The sequence below is a fragment of the Corythoichthys intestinalis genome, chromosome 3 (genome assembly GCF_030265065.1).
Source record: "Corythoichthys intestinalis isolate RoL2023-P3 chromosome 3, ASM3026506v1, whole genome shotgun sequence".
NCBI classification, from domain to species: Eukaryota; Metazoa; Chordata; class Actinopteri; order Syngnathiformes; family Syngnathidae; genus Corythoichthys; species Corythoichthys intestinalis.
The window spans coordinates 16,371,128-16,393,812 of record NC_080397.1 but is presented as its reverse complement, the minus strand read 5'-3'; the positions used below and the strand labels follow the sequence as shown (position 1 = coordinate 16,393,812).

Below are 22,685 nucleotides of genomic sequence, written 5' to 3'. Positions count from 1 at the left end.
TTGAGAGGATATTTGAACAATTTTCGAACTCATCTACAAAAAATTAAAAGGGGGGGTGCATCAATAATGATTTATAATTGAATCGGAGCCTCCGAATCCTAATTGTAATCGAATCGTTAGGTGCCCAAAGATTCCCACCCCTATAAGCTAGTGAGCTAATAATTTAGCAAACTCCTGTTCAAAATTCTTCTCATTTTGAGAGCATGTTTTAATAAACGGGTCAAAATTTGAGACCACACTGTCCATTAGGGATGGGAATCGAAATCCGATTCCAATTCGGAACCGGTTCCGAGTGTTTCGAGGCCTCGACATCACAATGAAAAAGCCTTAACGATCCCTTTAACGATTCCTAAAGACGCGTATTGCGTCGTGAGGTGTCTTGTTGTCCAGACGCATCAAACTAGCATGGCGCCAAGAACCACTCGCTCCAAAGTTTGACTACACTTCACCAGGAAAGAGTGTGAAAATGAAAGGTTACGACGGGTAAGCACGTGCTTTGCAGCCATAAACATAACAATGACAGCACGTAGGTTCAAGCGCTCGAAAGTGTGTCTTCACTTCACGAGGAAAAATTACAACAAAGCGAATTGCAGTCATTGTAAGGTGGAGGTAACTGCATCGGGAGGGAATACGACTGCGCTGTCCTCACAGAGAGGCTAAAGCTCAGTTCTGGCTATACAGCTAGCTAAACTCCCAAATGACGATGTAGAAGACGTTGGTATAATTTGCTGACTTTATTCAACCATCACTTGAAGAGTGAAACTAAGAATAGAAATGAAACAAATCAATTTCGTCCCCAATAACAAACAGGTTTGCATCAAAGTAAATCAGCGATGATTAGCTGCTAATAACAGTATGGTTAGCATTCGTTCGCTAGCATTAGCACATCGTTCAAACCACTACACAACTGGATTTAAGTGTCCGATCGCGAGTGGAAACACAACAACAACAACACAAAAGATGATACATACAGGCGTTGCCTCTGTAGATATTAACATTAACAAAGAACGTAGGCTCGTTGAAGTGTTTCCCTCTCTCACTTCGCTCACTCACTCGCTTGGATGCGGCATTTCTTTGGGTGCCCAAACTGCGGCCCGCGGCCCAAATACGGCCCGCCTCCACATTTGGTCCGGCCATTTTGAATTTTTTTTTTTTTCTCAATCGTGTTATTTATTTCCTGGCCTTTTTCCTTGAAGAATTCAGAGAGGGTTATTTGGTTATTATCTATTTAATTAATAGTGTTTTTATTATTAATTATTATTATTATATTATTATTTTTATTTTATTTACTTTCATTCCGTGAAGAATCCAGAAAGGGTTATTTGATTGTGGCTTTCTGAAAAACAATAATTTTTTACATTTATGCACTTCTGCAATCGTCACACTTTTTCTGTTACAAACTGACCCCGGCCCCTCATCAGAGAAGGGAAAAGTTATGTGGCCCTCACAGGAAAAAGTTTGGGGACCCCTGCTTTAACACATATTGCCAAAGGCAGAACAACAACCTATCTGCCAATATATACCAATATTTTTTATTTCTATTAGATAAATGTTTCAGTAAAATGTTACACATTCTTGTGTATTTGCCACTTATTGCCACAGTTAACATTGAGGCTTTGGGCCTCTTTTGATTTCGTTGTGAGTTTGTAAGGTTGTGAGTTCTGATTAAACAAACTCGATGCCAATCAAAACGTTTGTTCTTTTTCCCCAAATAAGAATCGATAAGAGAATCGACAAAGAATCAAATCGTTAAGCAATATCGATAATGGAATCGGAATCGTAAAAATCCTATCAATTCCCATCCCTACTGTCCATTGGTCTGTTGTATTCCCTCATACCAAGTGTGAGCCAACCTTCCACTGGGCAAACCATGTCCTCCTGTCAGATCGAGGACTAGCAGTTAAAAGGAATGGATTAAGCCTGTAAATTGTGAGCAAACCAGTTCAAAACCTGGTCTAAAAAGCCACTTTGCCTAGATTTATTCAGCATACGAAAATAGGGCTCTGCATTTCTTTACCTTCGCCAAACCCCTCAGACTTACTCACTGAACCCCAGGGGTTCGATCGAACCCAGTATAAGAACCACTGTGATAAACTCATTCACAGAGAGATGAAAGTTGCTCGTTTTTCTGTTAATTACCGGTAGTTGTTTTGTTGCCTGGTACACCAGACTCACCGCTGTTCCAGCTATTGAGTCTGGCCACCATTCAGTGGATACAATTTCCAGGGCGGAGCAAGCCACAGCAAACACACAGCGGAATGGACCAATCAGCGACGGGCAGAGGTTACGTTAGTAAAGCGACGAGGGCAGAACGACGGACTTGCGCGCGGAAGGAAACAGACGAGGAGAGCGGAGTTTATTCAACATGGCTAGCGCGAGACAGACTGTTGTCAATGACTCGTGTCGATGTGTTTTTGGTCATTTAAAACTGATTTTACCGTGGATTGGAACATATTCTCGGCTCTCCTGTTCACCATCTGTGTTGTTGTGGAGACGACTTCCGACGCGCAAGAGTGACGTTGCTTGTTAAGAACACGTCACGCAAATAAACGAATCTGATTGGTCGATTGATTTTGTACCTGCTCGAGAGGCCGTTAATGGGCTGGGTCCCAGACTTTTATCTCAGTGTTTGAAAAATACAGGGAGAACAGTCTGGCCGTGCCAGGCAAGTTGTTTTGTAGAATATCCTAGAAGGATTTCCTCACCCACGTACAATGAAATTAACTGAAATTTTCTCAAAACCTGTGACGAATACCAAAGTTTTTGACAGATTGTCTGTGACAGTGAAAAAAATAAGCATTGTTCTCAGTTTCTCACTCGCATGCCCTGTATGTCTTTTCTTATTTGGACCAGGACAGGGGGATATTCAATTCCTCTGAATTAGCGGCATGTGAAGTGCATTCTACAAGAGTGGACAGTGGAAAATATTTGCCCTGGTATTAGTGGTCTTAACTGCATGTTGCACACTGACCGTGAACGCTGAACTCAGCACATTGTGCTTTGAGAGAAAATATGCGTCAGAGAGCAAGGTGGGGGTGTGCGAAAAACATTCATTTACACCTTTAGCAACGGTCGTGCCGTTCATAAACTTCGTGTATGCAGTACGGCTGGTTAACAATGCAAAGCTACAATGAGCCCCGCAAGAGTTCTTTGCTACTGCCTGGAGAAAGTGAGCGCTTAATGCCTGGGCTTAAACAAACAACACTGGGAAATGAGTGGTAGATTTCAAGTTTCCACGAAGATTAAAGGCTGCCTAAGTCAGAAAGGGTTTCCCACAGTTGTTAGTCAAGGAGAAAAGGGGTGGATTTGATGATCATTGCCAGTCGTGTGAATGAGTTACCTGACTTTTTAGTTGCATGTAAAAATGGCATTTGCACTCAATATAGTGTGACAGAAAAAAAATAGCAGTTTCCCTTTTGAGAAATGTTTTCAGTTGCTTCTCTACAATACAAATTTTCAACGTAGGCCCCTGTATTTTAAGCTTTATGCTGCATATTGATAAGAATGTAGCCTATAGTTTCTTTTACAGGTGTGACATTACCGTGGTACCTCTACTTATGAAATTAATTGGTTCTGGAAGTCGTTTCGTAAACTGAAATTTCTATAAGTAGAGACGCGTTTTCCATGTAAATGCCCTTATCCGTTCCAAGCCCCCCAAAATTCGGACATAGATCTTTTATAAAGCATGCATAAAATATATTAAAAAATACAATAAATACATGCTACAAATTAATTATTGCACAATAAACATAAAATAAGAGTTGTGCATCATGTAAAGAACAAAGGATAAAAGTTAATACACTCACTTAAAGCTGTTGGAACACCACATGGTTAATGAAGAGGGCGCTGGAATACACACACAGTTAAAGTCCCTCTTAGCTAATTGGATGCCAGGAAGATGCTAGGCCAGGGATGTTAACCTCATTTTCTTTCCTGGGCCACATTCATGGCACTAAGATCCTATGTGGGCCGGACCAGTTTATTTTTGGCCAAATAAGTTAAGTTTATTCGCTCCCAGCCAAAAGGGATTTGATGTCCAGCGCCATCAATTGCACTGAAACACGGTGTTACCTTGACATACGATCGCTTCGACACACGGATTTTTGACATCCGACGTAAAATTTAAGTCGACATTTGTTTCTTCATCCGACAACATGCTCAAAATACGCGGATTTGTGTCAGCGCCACAGTTTCTTTGTTTTGCCACAAGACGGAACCAAGGCGGATTTTCTCGAGAGAGAAATCAACAGGGCTTCATAAAAGTTTGGAGCAGGTGGTGAAAAAAGACAAAGACGCTACCATTGAAATGAAGATGAAAATGATAGAAAAATATGAGCGTGGTGCTAGCATCCGTGAATTGGCTCGACAATACGGCTGTAAAATGTCTACGATCTCGATGGTCCTCCTCTGACCTCCGTTCGCCAGTCTAAGTTAAGATGAAAATTATTATTGTGGTAACATTGCCAAAGAAATCGCCAGCTTCGTCAGGTTTTTAATCATTTATTTTCGAACTTGTGCAACACAACACGCCTACTGTCCGCAGCAGTTGACGCCAACAACAAAACATTAAACGAGAAAGTAAAATCTCCACCGCATGTAATAGTACTAGCAGTATTTATTGAGGATTTAGTCCAGGTTTTCGGGCTGTGAAACGAATTAATGGAATTATAATGTATTCATGTGGGAAAATCCTGCTCGACAAATGACCATATCGACTTAGAAACAAGGAATTAACTTCGTATGTAGAGGTACCACTGTATAAGCATTCACAGCCATTCCTCCCAGTTTAAGTGAATTTGATGTTTATCGTTGCCAATGGAAGCCAAAGCCATTTTTAGTCACTACTTGTCATTTTAGGAAACTATTTTGGCTGGCAGGGGTGAAATGACGGAATGGATTGCGGACACAAAAGTTAGCCAAGTTCAGTAGTGCATGCACTGGATCACACAAATAAAAAAATCTCAGGTTTTACGATGCCAATTTCAAAATAAAAGCATGTGATTCCTTCTGGGGCATTTCACGTCGTTTCTTATTGATTTTCGGTCACTTCCTTTTCCTTTTGGGGCATTTACTGGTCACTTCCTGTTTTTTTTTTTTTCCGGGCATTTACAAGCATTTATTATTACAGGCATGTATTTCGTTAAAGTCATCGTTGACGAAAACAACAATGCACATTAACCTGTTAATTATTAATAATTTACTCTGAAAGTGCTTTATATTGCTCCTGGAACACGAAATAGAAAGATGACATGAATTCATCAGACAAGCCAAATTGTTCAGACTATAATCAAAGTAGACTGTCAGTCGTCTGGTTATTGCTAACCATGTCATTTTCACCATATTCTCTTTTAGATGTTCAGGGCAAGGCAGAAGCTATGTTTATATTAAATGCTATCCATGTCATAGATGATGAAGATGATGAGTAGATGTCCATGTGCAGCAAAAATGCGTATTCATATATATGTCTGAGTGCCGAGTTGCCACTCCCTGCCGTTTCTGTCTCACTGAGTCAGAAACCAATCGGCTTCATGCTCGTGGTTTTTATGAGGGGAACATGGGAAGAGAAGTAGGCAGAAAGTCAGAGGAGAATAAGCGCAACAACTGCAGGGGCAACACTTTGCCTCTCTCTCCAATATGAGAACGACTAACCCTATTTTTCTGCGAATGGATAACAAGCATTTTTAGTGTAAATAGAAAATACACGAAAGACGAACGTACTATTCTTTGCGTCCTATTTCTGCGGCTGTTGATGGCGATGAATGCATCAAGGCATCAGCGGCGTCACATCATTATGGCTTGTTTGGATTTCAAGCTGCCTGAGCTCTGCTTCCTACGTCAAACCTCACAGTCGGCCACGCGGTAGCCGCATCAGTGGAGCGGGCGCAGCTTGCAAGACCACGGGAGGGAGATGCAGCAGAGGGTGAACTCAGCGTAAGTGGGCCGTCCGTTCAAATCCACAAGCCATACTTCAACTCCAAAACAAGCGTCTGACAGTAGGTGACGATTTGGTCCACTGAAGTCGTGTACTCGTGTTAAAAATGATATACGAATATACAACGCACTGGATTCAATGCTTTGATCCAAAATGTATTCTTGTATATTATTGAAGTTCAAATATACTGTGTGTAATTCTAAGTACAGCCTTTGATTACTTTTTGATTTTAATGATGTTTGTACTTTTCATTGTTAGACTTGCATTTTTTTATAGGAGTGAAAAATGGGGATGGGAACTAGGGCTGCAGCTATCTATTATTTAGGTAAACAATTATCGATTAGTTAGTTTAAATAACCAAGAAATCCAAGTAATATAAGTTTTAGGAAATGTAAAACAAAGAAACAAGTGTTTATGCCTACAATAACATTTAGTTTGGCTTACTAAGATTGCACTTTTAAAAGAGCATTAATTGCGAATACAAAATAAAATATCTGAGTGTTTCTTCGAACTATGCAGAATTGAACTTTGATTTCACAAGAGCAATAAATGCATTTAAACATAAAATACCTGATCTTAGCCTCAAACGGTATAAAAAAATAACTAAATGTGGATTGAAGTACAACAAAAGAGCAATTGGCTGGCTTGCGTAGCAAAAGTCTGCTAGCTAAAATGCTCTAAAATACTAACGTTTTTAGTTTTTACAATGCTCTTAACAAATAGTTCGTACTCACATTCCCACAAAAACTGCAAAATACACTTCTAAACTAATTTACGAATTCATAAACATATTAGCTCAAACAAAAATGTACCTTATGTTCTTCTTAACAGGGAGCAGCTGGATTCAGCTATGTTAGTGAGTTATGTTGTATTCACTGTTGCCACGAGAGGGCAGTGTATCCACCTAAATCAATTTTCCATTACAAAGCCACTCTAATTAAACGAATCCTCGAAGCAGCAAAATTGTATTCGAAGTTTTTTTCTAATAGAATTACTCGAGTTAATCGATTAATCATTGCAGCACTAATGGGAACCTCTGGGTACCTCACGATACGATTTGTGATACAAAGCTCATGATAACGATAATCTCATGATATGGTGATACGACAATTTTTGATACAAGGGTCAGGACATCATTATACAATATATTGATCTTTGATCACTTCCTGTTGTTTTGGGGGCATTTCTGGGTTATTTCCCATTGATTTTGGGGCATTCACGGATCACTTCCTGTTGATTATGGGTTACTGAGCAGGAAGTGTCTCCAAATGATTAGGGGGTGACTTAAAATCACCAGGATGTGACCTGTAAATACCCTGAAATGAACAAGAAGTGACTGAGAAACGCCCCCAAACCTAGATGACTGGCTGTGAATTAGGCCTGCACAATATATTGTTTGAACATCGGCATCGCAATGTGCGCATTGCGCAATAGTCCTATTGCAGGACGTGCGATTTTACACCCGAGTCAGAGTTAAAGTCACCTCATTTTGAGAATCTGCCAACACAGAGTCCTGATCCGATCCCGAAAAAACTTTGTTTTTTTTTTTTTTTGCTTTGATGCTTACGCTGCCGAGAACAGCCTCTCACTTGCACAATTAGTCGCCACAGCATACTTAAGAGTGTGTGTGTACCAAGCTTAACAATGATTAACATAATTGTGCCTTTGATCGTAGAAAACGTCTCTGGCCAGATCAAAGTTACAAACCTGTCAATCATCGTTAACTCTAAGTATCAAATGCCAGCTGCACTAGTGACCAAGAAAAACAGTTTGGTCGCACTGCTTTTTAGGAGAGAGTGTGAGAGCCTGTATGAGCATAAAAACCCGATCATTTTCACCAGATTCCGATCCTCTGAAAAATGGCGCAATCGGCCCGATTTCCGATCAAGTGATCGGATCTAATACATTATGTAGTCTTAGTGCAGGGGTGCCCAAGTCCGGTCCTCGAGAGCCCCTATCCAGCTTGTTTTCCATGTCTCCCTCCTTGAACACACCTGAATCAAATGATCAGCTCATCAGCAACCTCTGCAGGAGCCTGATAATGATCCTGATTATTTGAGTCAGGTGTGTTGGAGGAGGGAGAAATGGGGGAAAAAGCTGGATGGGGCTCTCGAGGACTGGACTTGGGCCCCCCTGTCTTAGTGAGTCTACCAAAGTCTTTCCAAACAGTCAAGTCTGGTGAAAATTCTGCTTGTTTTACTGTCGCAATACCGTAATTTCCCGAATATAAGGCTCCCCCGTGTATAATGCGCACCCCAAATTTACTTGTAAAATCTAGGGGAAATTATTGTACCCGTTTATAACGCGCATCCTAATTTTAGCACCAATAAATAGAAGAATACAAGAAAACAGAGTTCGTGTACAGATACAGAAATGTCATTTTACTTACTGGCGAAACAGCACAAGCATAGCACATTCGTAGTTCAAAACATTACCATTAACTGACAATATTTACGGTAATAATATGATTTGACAACTTCTCTAACTTAACAGAATCTAGGAGAAAACAAAACAGATGTGACTTTTCTTTTAAAGGCTGCTGTATAACTTGCTCGTTTCATCATGATGAAAGTAAAATGAAAGTGAGAACGTAAGTCGGAAATCCGAGAGAGCTCATCGCTGTCGACACGCCAGTAACAATAGGAACTATTGTTATTTGGGTTTGAGTTTCCCAAGGGACAGATATAGTTGACGGACACACACAGGAAGTCTGTGTTGTTAGGTTTGTTATGGTCCGAGTTGCGAAGCTGCAATAAACGTTGACTCAAATGAGTTCAAGAAACTAAATTCTGTGCTTTATGAAGGGTGAAAAAAGCAGAATTTAACAGACGAAATCATTCGATCATATTACCGAAACAAAATGGTGACGTCACGTACCGTAATGGTCGGCAACGGATCGCCGCATACGTTCCTTCAACACAACGTGGCTGTGTCAATTAAAAAAAAAATCAGTTTATATACAATATACATATAATATATATATATTTCTGTCTCCATCCATGTGCCCGTTTATAATGTGCACCAGGATTTTACCAGTTGATTTTGGGGGAAAAAAGTGCGCGTTATATTCGGGAAATTACGGTATATATCACAACCCCCCCCCGAAAATCGCAATGTAAGTTTTTTCCAATATCGTTCAGCCCTACTGTGAATGCTTGTTTCAGTGACTTTGACGGCGCTAGACATCCAATCTATCTTTCACCCTCCCTGTTGAAGTGGATTGGACGTCTAGCGCCATCAATGGCAGCCAATGAGCGAATGCAGACACTATTCTATTGGAAGAATTTGGTAGCAAACTGTTGGTTGCTTTTTTCCCCCCCAAACAGTGACACTTTTTTAAAACTATATACAGTGGAACCTCGACATACGATTACTTCGACACACAATCTTTTCGATATCAGACGTAAAATTTGTCTTGCCATTTGTTTCTACATCCGAGGACATGCTCGAAATACGACGATTTATGACAGCGCCGCAGTTTCTGTTTTCCCATAAGACGGACACACGGCGGATTTTCTTGTGAGAGAAGTCAACATGGGTTCCAAGAATGTTCGTACAGATGGTGAAAAACGGAAAACGGTGACGCTTACCATTGAAATGAAGATGGAAATGATAGAAAAATCTGAGCGTGGTGGTGTGCACGTCCGTAAACTGGCCTGACAATACGGCCGTAGAATGTCTATGATCTCGACGGTCCTCCTCTGACCTATAACATCGCCAAAGAAATCACCAGCTTCATCAGGTTTTTAATCATTTATTTCACAACTTGCGCAACACAACACACCTACTGTTCACCGCAGTTGACGCCAGCAAAAGAACATAAAAAGTGAAAGTAAAAACTCTCACTCTGTCACGTCATCCACGCGGTGCGTTCAGTCAGATACACCACATAAAACACATCCACCACATTAGAACCTGAGTCGTTACGTTTTTACAGGTATTATTATTATTTTTATTATTATTATTATTATTATTATTACTATTATTATGTTATTATTCTGATTTGTATTTAGAATTTATTCGTGTTGCTCTCTGTAATTGCTATTTGCAATAGTACCAGCAGTATTTATTAAGGATTAAGTAAGTGTAGGTTTTCGGGCTGTGGAACGAATGAATGGAATTGTAATGTATTCTTAAGGGAAAATCCTGCTCGACATAAGATCATTTCGACTTACAAACAAGATCCTGGAACGAATTTACTTTGTACGTAGAGGTACCACTGTATACTGATTTTTGGCAGGAACAGATCGATAACTTTTTGGGATACAAAGTATTGCGATACATCAGCATTTCGATGTATTGTCACACTCCTAGAGATAAATATATTTAAAAAGATTGGGAACATTTTCTGTCGGTTTAAAATCTAAATGCATGATTTACGATTTTGATTAGTTATGTAGGTAAACTATTCCGTTTTAAGTTAATCCATTTATTGCCGATTGCCTAATCGCTTTTATGGGCTGCGTACAACTTACCGGTAATCCTCAAAATACCCATTAATGAATTGTGTGGATTTAATACACACACAGTGAAATTTTTCTACTGTTTTTGATGTTCAAATGTGTAAATATACATTTGTTATATTATTTGTATGACAATGAAGTGCACACAAACAGAACAGATGTGCTTATTCTTTTTGTAAAATAGAATAACACTTTAAAAAAGTGTAATCATTTTTTTTCTAGGTATATACTTTTAAGCAGTAGTTTTGTCAAAATTTTCATTATAATTAATTATGTTAAACTCTGTTAAGCCTGCCGCACACCCGAATGATGTGGTCCAACCTGACTGAACTCTCGCGCAGTTAAGCAACTGTTTTTATGAATGGCTGATCACTCAACCACTGCTTTTGCCATGATGCAGAATTTGAATCCAGAGTGCATGCGGTGGGTCTTTGACCACCCAGCGAGGGATCACGTATTCACTTTCAACAACCCTGAGTGATACTTTACTTGACAGCCGACAGTATCGCACAAACTTGCTCACAGGAAACGCCAAAATAATCTGCCTTTTCATATTACCTCAACATGACAGGACACCGTAGGCCATTTCACTTATTTTGGTGTTGCTGTCTTGCGTTAATTTGATTTTGAATGTCGTCTTCTCGTGACCCATTTCTGAATGTTCTGAGTGTTCTAAATGTTCTTATTGTGCTTTTGATATTGTGAGTGAAGGAAAATGCAGAATAATGGCTTCCCTCGAGTACAGTGTCAGTCAGGTAGAGAAAGACGTCACTGTGCTGCTCGCTGTTCATGTTCAGACATGACTGGGCATTCCTCAAGTTCATCGTTGAGCCTGATCCCATAATCACTGCTGGGTCGATGCTTCTGCATCCCTGCCCCATATTAAGGAAAAATATAGACATGACTTTTAAATGTACATGTTCTAATAACTCTAATTACATCATTATTTATGGTCCAATGATTACAGTCCCTTAAATAAGTGGTGTCCCGTGTACAAGGCTCACGATAACCATCTCATGTTATGGCGATTACGGGTGGGACCGATTTACGATACAAAGCTCACGATAACGATGACCTCAACAACTAATTGACAGAAAAACAAGCTATCTTCAGCCTTCTGCTGTACGTTTATCACTTGTAGACATCCAATCCATTTGAACTGGGAGGGTGGCAGTGAATGAACCCCTCCTACTTCAAACGGGCCCCGGTCAGTGGCAGCCAATGCCAGGCAACGAGCTAATTTTGGGCCACTTCAGGTTATTAACAGTTGACTTTCAGCAACTTTCTGTTGATTTTGGAGCATTTTATGGGTCACTTCCTGTTAATTTTGGGTTAGAGAATACAGTGCTCTCCATAATTATTGGCAGACTGGGACCGTGTGCTTTGGTCAGATGAGACCAAGATTGAGCTTTTTGGAACCAAACACTAGGACCGTGTGCTTTGGTCAGATGCAGGGGTCGCGTTAACCGAATATTTTCCGTCGTTGACCGATTTTTTAAAACGGTGACGGAAAAAACTGAAGTCCATCTGTCATTTTGACAGGTTGCACTTCACACCCCAGACCACAGGGTGGCGAGTGAGCATATTAATTAGCATTGTCTCTCTTGATGCATGACGTCGTTGGCCTTACTCTGAAAAATGTCAAGGCAAATGAGTGTCCGAAGTTTCTTCAAAAAGCCCCAAAATGACGATGGTGTTGATAAAAGAGGTGAAAAAAGAGGGACTGCACAAGAGGGCATGCAATTCAAGTCCATGTGCACCAGGAGGAAAGTGTGAGACTGCGTTCAGGCCACAGCAGGTGAACTGTTAATTTCATTGTTCCATTTGTAACCTCATCTGCTTGATGTGTGATGATGGCACGGTGTGGATTCTCTGTTAAGCTTGTTCGGACAGAATATTAATTTAAAATGAATGAAAACTAAATACTATTGAATATGTTGAAGCGGTATGCAATGTTAAGAGTCTTGTTAGCTCGAATTGCTGTGTCCAGCCGCTGTATCTGCTGCTCTCTGTGAACTCTCTATTCAAGCCGGAACGCGCGCGGCTCTTAAGTGTCTCTGTCACGTGACTGTCGTAGCCGGTAACGTGCTCGGCCAAATGGACACACAAGTACGGAAGGTGAATTATGCCAAACAAAGGGTCACCACAATGTCATTATCATCATTTTAAAAATTTAAGTGACGGGTAAAAATAGATTATGACCGGATTTTTATGACCCTGTCAGTCAAAATGACAGACAACGAAAAAGTCTAGCGCAACCTCTGGTCAGATGAGACCAAGATTGAGCTTTTTGGAACCAAACACTCTAAGTGGGTCTGGCATGCCACGAAAGATGCGCATGCTGAAAAGCACCTCATACCCACAGTGAAGTATGGGGGTGGGTCAGTGATGCTGTGGGGCTGTTTCGCTTCCAAAGGCCCTGGGAACCTTGTTAGGGTGCATGGCATCATGAATCCTTTGAAATACCAAGACATTTTAAATCAAAATCTGTTGCCCTCTGCTCGAAAGCTGAAGATGGGTCGTCACTGGGTCTTTCAGCAAGACAATCACCCTAAATATACAGGGTGACCCAAAAAAAAAGTTTACACTCAGTTGACTGCTTGTTTAAAAGCCATTGAAACATATCTAAATAGATTGTCATGGTTAAGTGATACATTAAGGTCACTCAATGCAGCTGGTAATCTCTCGTCTCTACAATTCCTGTGCTTCTGCTGAAAATGAAGAAAACTTTAGCTGTACCTGAATTGCTGCGTGTCGGTCTGACACCTACTGAGATTGCAGCAAATCTGAGAATATCCAAATGTGCAGTCTACAAAGTTAAAAAGAAGCTGAAAGATACTGGAACAGCCTCACGAAAACCTGGGTCTGGAAGTGACTATCTGTGCGGACTGAAAAGTTGATTGACAAGGTGATATGTGGCCACCCCAGAGACCAGATCTCAATCCCATGGATTATAGCATATGGGCAACTGTGGAGGGAGGACAGTGCCTGTAAGAAGCCACAAACTTCTGTGGCAGCCTTGGAGAGGTCCATTGTTAGATCTTGGGAAAAGATGACAGCATCCTACATAAAGAAGACCTGTCAAGCGTTCCGCAGGCGCCTGGAGGCTGTTGTGACACTTAAGGGAAGACACATTGAAAAATAGAGTGTACTGTACATGTTCTTTACAATAATGTATAATTTGTGATTCAATTCTAATTCTAAGATGAATAAACATGGCATTTAAGTTGTATTATGGCAGTGTAAACTTTTTTTTGGGTCACCCTGTATGGCCAAATCTACACAGAAATGGTTCACCAGACACAAAATCAAGCTCCTCCCATGGCCATCTCAGTCCCCAGACCTTGTTTTGTTGGCAAAAGGGGGTTGTAAAAAGTATTAACACCAGGGGTGCTAATAATTGTGACACACATTATTTGATGTCAAATAATTATTTCTTTATGTGGGATTTTTTCCCCACTGAATAAATGCACTTGTATTGAAGGGTGGATTTTTCTCTTTTTTTTCCATTAAGGTCCCATATTATTTGAATTAAAAAAATATATGTATTAGAATCTAAAAAACACATCTTTTTCAGGGGTGCCAATAATTATGGCGGGCACTGTAGGAAGTGACCTGGGAATCTCCAAAATGAATATGCAGTGACTCAAACTCAACAGGAAGTGACCTGTAAATGACCTAAAATGAACCGAAAGTGACTTGTAAATGCCCCGAAAATCGGACTGAAAAAATCATGACTGTGAATGCTCTGGTTTCGAATGAACGAATGTTCATTCGCCCTTCCCAGTCTTAATGGATTGGGCGTTGAGTGCCGTCAATTGCAGACAGTTAACTGAGGCACTATTATGTTGGAAGATTTTGGTAACGACTTGTTGGTTCCTTTTTAAAATTTTTTATTTAATTTTTTTTTTTTTTTTTAATTTAATGTAATTTTTTTTTTTTTAAACATTGACACCATTTTAAAACGATATCTTGATACTTGGCACGAGCTTATCATCACACCCCTAATTGCAATACAACAATAATGGGTCAGGAAATCATTCGGGTTGTACAGTGCAGGCATTTTGCTTGCATTTGCGCCTAAATATAATTTGTTGCAAGTAGAGAAAAAAGAATGGGAGTAAGAGTGCGAGCACAGATTTTATATCTCTAATTCGCATTTTGCTCCTGTAAATATAACAGATTGGAGAGGTGGTAGGAGATGCTTTCTTGGTCTGACAGTATCTAGTCTGAAGATATGCTGACAGCCAGTGTGAGCAGTGACACTGCTAGCGAGATTTACAAATTCAGATCGGATTGGCTCAATCTCTCCCCTTGGCTATCGCTAGAAGACAATCTTATGGTCTATAAATATTGCAAAGGGCAGAAGCAAACTGTGGCCAAGCCCGCGGACGTTTGTGTTCCCGTGGTCAAATGAGCGGCTCATAAAATTAGCGCGTTAGGGTAAATATATTCTGACCGAGCGACAGGGCAGTTGACGTCCGTGTGCTCGCATTGTTCCCAACTCCTAAAAAAACAAAAAAAAAACAAAAAAAAACTTTCAACACTCTAAAATATTGTTGCCACCATCGTCATCATTTAAAAATGAAATAAAGTCTATTTTAAAACCGCTCTACATGTGCGCTATGTGAGCTGTCACGTCAGTACAATATTATGTGATTCCTCTAAGCAACATGTCATTTTAGTAGCCGGTATGTTACAGTTCTCATTTTTGTGGCACTGTAAAGCCACAAATCTGAATCAGTATTGGCCAAGGTTGGTGAATATTGGTGAAACCTCTCTGACTACTGCTGTACTCAAAACTGTTCATTTTTACTGCAGGAATATTTGGAAAAATTAAAAGTCCTGCATGTGAACTTCAATCAGTTTAGTTCTCATTTTTGTGTTACTGTAAATCCACAATTTTCATTAAATTCTGGCCAAGGTTGGTGAATATTAGTAGTAGACCTGATGGTGCTGTCTATATCAGCTGGGATTAAGAGCTCCAAAAGAAGCAGCCTAGCATAATCTATGGCTACGTCTACACTAGGACTGATGATTTTCTCAAGGGTATTTTGCAGACTATTTTTAAACCTGGCCACACTTCGTTTAAAGTATGTTTAATGCAGGAGCGTGAGTGACTGAAGGGAGGGCACGCTCGGTTTTTATGAGCAGTCGCCGAGTTGTGATTGAAATAAATCTTTACAAAACAACAACGAAAGCCTGACATTGTTACTTGGGATGTTAAAATCGATGCTCAGTTACGCTCTCACTACTTGAAAAAATAACAAACAGAAACACATGGTGTAGCGCTGCGTATATTTCCTGGAAGTGGAAACTGCAGCAAGGAGGGCTTGTGCATTACAGTGCGCTCCTGGAAGTGGCGACGTTTTGACAGACGGAAATGTCATCAAAATGAATCTGATCTAGCACTTCTGTGACTTAGTTCATTTTTCGGGGTTTAATTTTCCTCTACGCATTTTTATATTCTCCAATTCAGCCGGCACTGTGTTGGGAGGGTCCAGCCCCGCAGCTGGTTGATTGGAGACAATGAACTAATCCGCAATGGGAGGACCACAAATGGGCCCTTAAATTGAAGCATATTATTGCGACGTACATGTGAAGGTTCTAGAAAAATGTGTGAATGCGTGATCAGCTCATAAAAGCTTGTTTAAGTCGAGCCAACCTGCCTGTGGAAAAGAAAAGAGGAGCAGGAACGCCAATTCTTGATCGTCTGTCTCCATTGTTTACAATGCCGTCATGCCGCACTAAAAGTGGCGATGGCACGCTACATGATGTCACTTCCTTAGTATCTGATTGTTGTATGGGGACAGCAGTCCATATTAAGCCGTGGGTAATATTACCCACCCAAATTATCCGTGTAGTAACAATCTGGACAAGTGGTATACTAGTGTGGCTGACATGCCGCATAGTCTAATTACACATTTTGGGCCATTATCCATCCTACTGTAGACGTAGCCATACACAGAGGACCTAATGAGGATCACTCTTTGGGGGAATTCTAGAGGAGTTTGACCCAACTCCTGCCGTAGATCGCTAGTTGAATTCAGCCAAGCTTGTGTGGCGACTTAACTGTAAGAAATGGGGCATTGATGTTTTTTGTATTTAGATACCAATAAGCATTTGCCGGTTACCGGTTTCAAGGTTTACCGTGGTATGAAAACGTCACGGTTTCAAAACCACTAAAATTGTCCATCACACCGTAGTACGGTATTCGCTATTATACATTTCCCGAAAATGCAGCCAGAAGTGTCTTGGAGTGGCAGCGCTCACCCCTCCCTCTACTGTTGTTGCTGTGTGTGTCAGTGACGCTATTCAGCTGTACAGCCAGCGAACCAAAAAAGAAATATTCCAAAAACGAGGCGTACTTTTCTTGAATTTATGGACGTCTCAAATCATGGTAACTGAAATAAACAAAACGAATACATTTAAAACGTTGTACAATAGTTTTTACACGTGTGAGTAGCTTCATTAGCACAAACACAGCAGAATGTGAGGAAGTCACATCCATTAACACCATGAAAAAGTTCGCCAAAAACAAAACACACATTTTCCTTTCAAATTCAAAATACAAACTAAAGACTTACAAAGACAAATGTTAGCCTAGTCTTAGCTGTGAGAGCAACTTCGTCGAGGTTATAAATCTCACGGCCACTGAGAAACAAGCTTGTATGAAGGAAAAGGGATAACATCAAAGATCGCTAATCGCAAAGACGATCTTGCTCTAAGCACAAATGCGCGTTCGCAGGACAAGGAGAGGTCTCACTCCCAATGTTTTTTAGATGAAACCTTTACACAACAATATTTACATTTTGACTAACTGATACATTTTTAACTTAATAACTTATGAATTCTTTGTCTTTGTCTTCTTGATTTTAATTTTAATTAAAATATTTGTTGCATTATTGTTTATTTATTTTAACATTATATTCATGTTCCAATTTGCAAATATGTTCTGAAAAATAAAATAAAAAATCCTGGAATTTTTTTTTTTTTTAACCCATACATCTCAAAATAACACATTTTGGAGCTATAATTGCAATGCCGTGATACCGTGAAACCGTGGTATTTTTCCTTAAGGTTATCGTACCGTCAAAATCTCATACTGGCACATGCCTAGATACCAATATAGTACTTGTATGCTTATATTATTTGGTGTGTATCGTAAAAGTGGACTATTCGCTATTAGAAAAAAATGCTTCTAATTTTTTTTCTATGCTCCTAATTTTTTTAAATATGCGAGCACCCGTGCTCCTGATCTAAAAGCTTAGCTTACAGGCCTCAATACTCTACAATGCAAATAATGAACAGAAAAACAAGCTATAATCATCCTTCTGTGAATTGGAATGTGTTTGTCACTAGTAGACGTCCAATCTTTTTGAAATGGGAGGGTGGCAGCGAATTTTTTTATTCGCTGCTACCCTCCCACTTCAAATGGATTGGACGTCTATGTCCGTCAGTGGCAGCCAATGCCAGGCAATTAGTTAATTTTGGGGAATTTTAGTGATTACCTGTACATTTTCGGTCACTTCCTGTTAGTTTTGTGGGCATTTACGAGTCACTTCCTTTTAATTTAGGGACATTTACAGGTAGTAACCTGTAAATGCCCACACAACCGGAAGAATGGCCGTGAATGCGCTGGTGTCACTGCTATTGATGGTGCTAGATTGTCCAAACCAGTCAAAAATAAACTAGTCCGGCCCACAAGAGATCTAATTGCCATAAATGTGGCCCGCTCACAAAACTGAGTTTGCCTTAAATAATGTTGATATGCTGTTGTGTAGCCCAGGGGCTAACTTGGTGAACCTGTCTCGTTACTGCTTACACCAGAAACGAAATTAACTGCCTCTGCTGGTGGTAGCAGCCAAGAATTTGTTGATTTTCGTGTCACAATGCAATTTGGCTATTAAGCGAGCCTTAAATGTACAGCATATAATTAGTGTTCTTTAAATGCTATATTTGTAATTAATCAGGGTCAGTGTGTACACATAGTAAGCGCTTACACTTCATCACGTTGTCATAATTGGAGCCGGCAACCACTTCAGCTTGTAAAATGATGTGCTGAGCTATGCTTTCTGACACTTTGATTTTGTCCCTTCGTCTGCACTTGTATATCTTTCTTCAGCATTATTTCCCACCGTTGTCTTGGTTCCTGGATGCGGCTTGGCCCAGCTTTCCAGCTGCACTCGATCTCCTTCTTCAATGCTCTTATCACACAAATCCGTCCAAAGTCCCCACTCTCGCAGACACTTCACTTTCCTGCTCCTAGCTTCCTTTTTGCAAACTCTCCTTGGTTGCAGGTTTATCACACTTTCTTTGCAAAAAGACACCCACTAGTCCGAAAACTACACGGGAGTCCTTTTAGCTCTCCTGTTTCAAGAAGTATTGCCGACACCCTGCCAACACTCCTCAGCAGTACAGCTGCCCGTTAGGTATTCATAGCCTAAATTTGGATAAAGCATGTTAATTTTTTACCCCAGTTGGGAAAGGAACATCAAGATTCAGCCCCACCTGATGAAAATTTTAACAAGCCAACTAAAAAAAGAAGCAAGGAAGGAAGTGTACTTTTGAAATGCTTTAAAACTGAATATCACTAAATGTTTTCCTCCAAATCAATGTTGCATAATGCGATTATTTTGATATGAGGATCTGACCAAAGAAATGGCACATTTCAACAACGCCTCGAGTTCATGAATGTTGGAGTGTTGCAGAGGCTTAAGCACAGAGGTGGCTAAAGTAGCCAAAAATTTTGCTCACGTAAGAGTAGCATTACCCCTAAAAAATATTGTTTAATTAAAAGTAATCCAAAAATTTACTCAAGTACAAGTAAAAATATATTAGTTGAAAAGAATACTCAAGTAATGAGTAACATTGTAAGTAACTGCTTCCAATGTCTGTTTTTTATTGATGATGCTGTATTTTTTTCCTCAGCACAACTTCATCTATATAAACTTTTGTTATTGCATTGCATAATAACGTATTACATGAGCATTATATACGATTATATAATATATATATATGTGTGTGTGTGTGTGTATGTATGTATATACAGTGTTTCACAAAAGTGACTACACCCCTCGCATTTCTGCAGATATTTAAGTACATCTTTTCATGGGACAACACTGACAAAATGACACTTTGACAAAATTAAAAGTAGTAATGAAAAGTGCAGCTGATATAATGGAGTTAATTTATTTTCCCCTCAAAATAACTCAAAATATTGCCATTATTATCTAAACCCCTGGCAACAAAAGTGAGTACACCCCTTAGTGAAAGTTGTCAAAGTTCGACTGGGGGAGACGTGGGCAGTTTCGGGTGCGCCGGGGGTGGTCTGGGGCGGGGGTTGATCGGGGCCCTGGCACTTCTCCCGCCCTGCGGCTTGTGGTTCTGGTGGACGGGGGGGTTGGTGGTGCGTCCCCTCTTCTCCTGTAAACAGTGCAGTACTGTAAGATGTTTGGAACCTATTACGAGAGTTGTGCAAAATGTCCAATTCTTAGATTATTTGCGATTCGGCCGTGGAAGATTCGAGAACGATTCACAAACATCAAAATTCCGATTATTAAAATATGTCAAGTAAAGTGAAACTAAAACACAGCGCAGTCTTCGGGACGCAATGAGGAACGGACCGAGAGTAAACATCATGCTTGTCGTTACCCGGGTAATGAAACTCACGACTCTGGGTCAATTCATGCCGCTAGATTAAAAAAAAAAACTAGTACCTGACTGCTGCCAACATTATCGAATCGTAGCCTCTGAATCGTAATCGAATCGTTAGGTACCCAAAGATTCCAACCTCTACTTATTATTATTTTTATATGTCATTATTATATTTTTTTAACATGACTTTTTTTTTCTGTATTGGATCCGGGCTCTGCAGATTCTCAAAATCAGGTAACTCTGACTCGGGTGCAAAAATATGTGGTCGGGACATCCCTAATACGCACTGTTATATTATTATACAGTACCTCACAATTTGCTGCTAGTCAATTATTCACTTTATTCCCAATCTGTGTACCCTGTAACCTTAGTTTTTATATTAATGTTAGAATTGTTGTGCATACAGTTTACATTTATACTTCCCTTATTTTAGTTAGTCACCAGATAGGCAAGCAGTCCCGATGGACTCTCCGGCGTTCGGGGGCCGCGGGACTGGAGGGGGTGACGGCAAGCGCCGGGAGGGAGAGGGGGAATCGCTCCTGCCCCCCAATTTTAAAGTTAGAAAAAAGATGTTTTAAGTCACGACCACACAGTACATTCCTATCCTATGCAACTCTGGTGTCCGACTTTTGTGATTTGGTGGCGTGGTTTTGCGATAGGTCTATTGTAGGTTTTTTTGTTTTGTTTTGGGACAATATGGAATCCCACCGGTACAACGTACGTACAGACTGTACATGAGCACACTGGAATTGTAGCCATTTTATCTAAATCAACTTTGTTTTGTCTTGTGATTGTCACAGGTGGTACCATGGCAAGCTAGACCGAACCATAGCTGAGGAGCGGCTGCGCCAGGCCCGGACCCATGGCAGCTATCTCATCAGGGAGAGTGACCGCCGGCCCGGTTCCTTTGTTCTGTCTTTCCTCAGCATGACCAACGTGGTAAACCATTTCAGGTAAGTTAACACCTATCTCGTGGGAATGTCAGAAAAAACAGTTTGCAACCAAGGTCACACTATTTATCTGTTCACCATTTTTCTCAACATTCATGTTCATTTTGGCAACCACAATTCATTTCATGATGGAAATCCAATCATATTTTTGTTTATCCTTGTGCATCAAATTTGAATGAGTTTATCAATAGCAGACATCAAATCCATTTAAACCCTAGACCCATTCACTACCAGCTCTCCCTTCACTGTCAATGGCTTAAGTCAATACTAGCTAGCTACCTTTACTGTTAGACAAGTTTTCTCACATTCAATCAGATCAGGTTAACCTTAAGAAAACCACCGAAATTGCAAAGCGACGACATGACAAGGAAGTTTGGTTTCCGGTGAACCATTTTTTTTCTGTCAGGCTGACAGTATTGTCTTAGAATGTACAGTGAAGAGTACATATATTAGCCGATACTTTATTTTTTTTTTCATATTCCAGATTTGTTTTTTAATGCAGAAGCTTTGTCAACATGCAGTTTGGAAAATTCCAGTCTTGTTTTTCTGTTGTTTTTTTGAAGGGAAATTGTATTTTTGCAAACCTGCTCATCGATAATCGTGCCTCTATTGTTTTAGTACAAAATAATAGAAGCTGGCATGCCTCCGATTATCAATTGGTTTATAAGCATATTTTCCTTAATTTTTTATTTTTTTTATTTTCTTATTTATTTATTTTTTTTAGGTAATGGTTTCCTCTATGGTTGTTTGACATAAATCTGAATCTTACCGAGGGATGACATTTTTAACAGGACTTTGTTTTAAAACATAATTCTGTTGGACCAAAATTAAAAATGATTTTTACTGGCTAATTTTAATCATTTTTGATTATTATTTTTGTCAGAATCATTTTATTATAAACATCAATTTAAACACATCAACCTGACTGCTCACATTTTTGTATTTTTGTGTACGTGTGTGTTCTCTTTCAAGGATAATTGCCATGTGTGGAGACTATTACATTGGCGGGAGGCGGTTCTCATCCTTATCAGACCTGATTGGTTACTACAGCTATGTGTCTTGCCTGCTCAAAGGAGAAAAGCTGCAGTGGCCTGTGGCCCCTCCTGAGGTTAGATAGTACATCTACTGCTGAAATATTATTGGCATTGTACAAAAATAATAGAGAATTTGAGATAAACTGCATTCAAACACATGACGTTGAGTAAAACGGTATCAGTAATTTGCATGAGTACAGATACTGAAGCACTAGTGTCACTCTCTGAAGGTGACAATCTTTACATCTTATTTTTGGTTTCTTTACACAGCCTGTAGAAGACAGGAGGAGAGTAAGAGCCATACTGCCATACACCAAAGTGCCAGATACTGATGAGATCAGGTAAAATGTAATTTTGTATACTGAACATGGTGTAAATTTGCTCTGTTGTTATTAATAACTGAGCCTTACAAACCTCAAATGTAGAGCAATTCTGAACCCTTCTGGTTAGTCTGTGGTATTTCAGTAATTCCAGAAAATGACTAGTAATTAGCTCTGCTAAGTTGACTCCCCAAATTTATATAAAAATGATGTCAGTCGATTGTGCTGTAAAAAGTTTCGTTTTTGCTGCTATCGTTTTTGAGATATTTACAATTCTTTTATGGGTTAATTTGAGGTCAACCAACCCCCCATTTTGATTAAAAATGGTG

At 39.9% G+C, this 22,685-nt stretch overlaps 1 protein-coding gene across 3 annotated transcripts in view; it reads left to right on the top strand.

Annotated features, from left to right (window-relative positions):
• rasa1a (RAS p21 protein activator (GTPase activating protein) 1a) overlaps positions 1 to 22,685 on the top strand; it is a 61,242-nt gene that overhangs the window by 11,084 nt on the left and 27,473 nt on the right. For 2 of the 3 annotated variants that reach the window (XM_057831021.1, XM_057831022.1), the window contains 3 exons: positions 20,853 to 21,005; positions 21,975 to 22,110; positions 22,307 to 22,377. In XM_057831021.1, coding sequence (XP_057687004.1) covers positions 20,853 to 21,005; positions 21,975 to 22,110; positions 22,307 to 22,377 — 360 coding nt within the window. Of the gene's footprint in view, positions 1 to 5,198; positions 5,932 to 20,852; positions 21,006 to 21,974; positions 22,111 to 22,306; positions 22,378 to 22,685 lie in introns of those variants that run through there. The other variant, XM_057831023.1, reaches the window with a different exon arrangement.